The sequence below is a fragment of the Arachis hypogaea genome, chromosome 7 (genome assembly GCF_003086295.3).
Source record: "Arachis hypogaea cultivar Tifrunner chromosome 7, arahy.Tifrunner.gnm2.J5K5, whole genome shotgun sequence".
In the NCBI taxonomy this organism is placed as follows: domain Eukaryota; kingdom Viridiplantae; phylum Streptophyta; class Magnoliopsida; order Fabales; family Fabaceae; genus Arachis; species Arachis hypogaea.
Genome location: NC_092042.1, coordinates 74,732,674 through 74,735,019, shown reverse-complemented (window position 1 = coordinate 74,735,019; position 2,346 = coordinate 74,732,674). Strand labels below are relative to the sequence as shown.

At 38.7% G+C, this 2,346-nt stretch overlaps 1 protein-coding gene across 1 annotated transcript; it reads left to right on the top strand.

Moving 5' to 3' along the window:
- The first annotated feature begins 570 nt into the window (after window positions 1–570).
- On the top strand, window positions 571–1,074 carry LOC140174408 (protein NRT1/ PTR FAMILY 4.6-like). The gene has a single exon (XM_072198859.1). It carries the CDS (start codon window positions 571–573, stop codon window positions 1,072–1,074), a length of 504 nt encoding a protein of 167 aa, XP_072054960.1.
- The last annotated feature ends 1,272 nt before the right edge of the window (window positions 1,075–2,346 follow it).

The following is a 2,346-nucleotide window of genomic DNA, read 5'->3' as shown; positions in this document are numbered from 1 at the left end:
ATCTTGGCTTAATGTCAAAATTCAAGAACTCAATACTTAACAAATTCAAGTCATTTGACTTTGAAAAAGTAAGCATAAATCTCTGGATAAAGACAGGATGTTCGTTATAGTAAGAATCTAGATGGTTATTTTCACAGAAAAAATGGAAGTTCACTTTCGCTGTAACATCTATTCAGAATGCTTCATGGAAACTCGACTCATGTTCAAATTTCAAGAACTCAAAGCTTAACAATTTCAAGTCGTTCCACTTTGAAAAACTAAAGATAAATCCCTGAATAAAGACATAATTAGACGGATATTCGTTTTAGTTAGAATATGGATGGTTCCTTTCACAGAGAAAATAGATGTTCACTTTCATGCATTTTTAAGAATGTCATGCCTGAGTGAATGAAGACCAACATATTTACAAAATTACATGTCTGAGTGAATGAAAACCAACATATTCACAAAATTACAAAAGGTAAAAGAGGGTCCACAATGCTAAAAATCCTCCCAATTTTCATGTCAACCATAATGCTAAACTGTTGCCTAGCTCAACTTTCCACCTTCTCAATCCAACAATCATCCACCATGGACACAAATCTTGGTTCCTTCAAGGTCCCACCATCTTCTCTCACTGTATTCACAGGTCTCTTCATCATGGTTCTTGCCCCCATGTACGACCACGCCATCCTCCCATTTGCAAGAAAAATAACCAGAACCGAAAATGGAATCATGCATTTACAAAGAATTGGAACAGGGTTGGTTCTTTCCATAGTGGCCATAGCAGTTGCCGCGTTAGTCGAAACAAAGAGAAAGAAAACGGCGTTGATTCATGGTCTAACAAATTCAACGGAACCTCTTCCCATAACGTTCTTGTGGGTGGCATTACAGTACTTGTTTCTTGGCTCTGCTGATCTTTTCACTCTTGCTGGGATGATGGAGTTCTACTTCACTGAAGCGCCATGGAGTATGAGGTCTCTTGCAACCGCCCTTTCTTGGGCTTCTCTTGCCATGGGTTATTACTCCAGCACTGTTCTTGAGTTGGCGATGATGGATGTTAACTCCTCAGCAGACGGATGCTCAGCTGTGTGAGGAGCGATGGAGTTCCTTCCCGCAAGGGCGTAGTTGCGACGAAGCTGCGCGCTATAGCTCCGGTCGGAGGAATCGGAGGCTCCACGTCGCACAGGAGCATATCGGTTGGCTGCAGGTTGATTCGTGGACAGCTGGGCGGCGGCTGGGGTAGGTGGGGTCTTGCCGAACGACCATTGGGGTTTTTGGGGGGGAGGGGGATAGGGTCACGACGGGGATAGACAGGTTAAAGGGAAAAAATTTGAATTAGGTAAAAATTAGGGATAAAAGGCCATATAAAATGAGGGTTACTAATGGTTAAATTATTATTAATTTAGATTGGGCCAAATAAACAGCCCACTGTATAGATTGTATAGATATTTCATTGTCTCCCTAGCGGGATCCCTTTTTTTTATTATACCCAAATATGAAAGCCACCATCCTATTCTTCTATCTATGATGGCTTTCATCCTAGGTAGCAGCAGTCGATGGCGATATTACACCCGTGAAGAGAAATCTAACGTATCAAGGTAAGTACTTCGTTTTTTATAATACATTTTCTTATTTTTCTCCAATTTCTTTTGTACGCACAAAGAGGTTCTTAATTTTTCTAGACATGAATCATGATTCTATTAATTTTTACAGGCACATACAAGTTTTTAGGCTGCGTTTGTTTACAGAAATAGGACACTGAGACATAGACATAGAGACACAATATCATATTTGGCAGAGGAGACATGGACAGAGACGGTGTGTCCAGAGAAACTAATTTGTATATTTTGTGTCCATCCTGACAGGAAGGACATAGGGATACTAACAAGAGACACAACTTATTTTTTTTTCTTTTTTTATTATTTTTGTTAATTTTTCATAATTATATTTTTTTATTATTATATTTTTCATCTCAAATTTTTTGAATGAAAAAAATGAGAATAAATTAGATTTTCATAATTTGTTCTAGTTTATCACCAAACAGAATATAAGAACACAAAATTTTGTGTCTCTGTCTATCAGTGTCTTGTCTTGTCCTGTTCTCAGTGTTTTATCTTGTCCTGTTCTCAGAAACAAATGCAGCCTTATGGCTTACAAGTTATACAAGTTGGCCCAGCAAAAAAAAAAACCATGCGCACTCATTCTTTAGAATGGAGCGTCAAACGCACGCGGCTCACACAATAGTTGCGTTTTCCAAAACATGCTCATTATGACACACTCTTCCTCTTCTTCCTCAAACAAAACGCAAACTGTCAAGTTTCAGGCCACATTCGAAACAAATTATGATTCTGAAGAAACGTTCTA

What these genes read in the sequence shown, in the direction of transcription:
- LOC140174408 (XM_072198859.1), top strand. Translation starts at nt 571, where the DNA reads ATGGACACAAATCTTGGTTCCTTCAAGGTCCCACCATCTTCTCTCACT.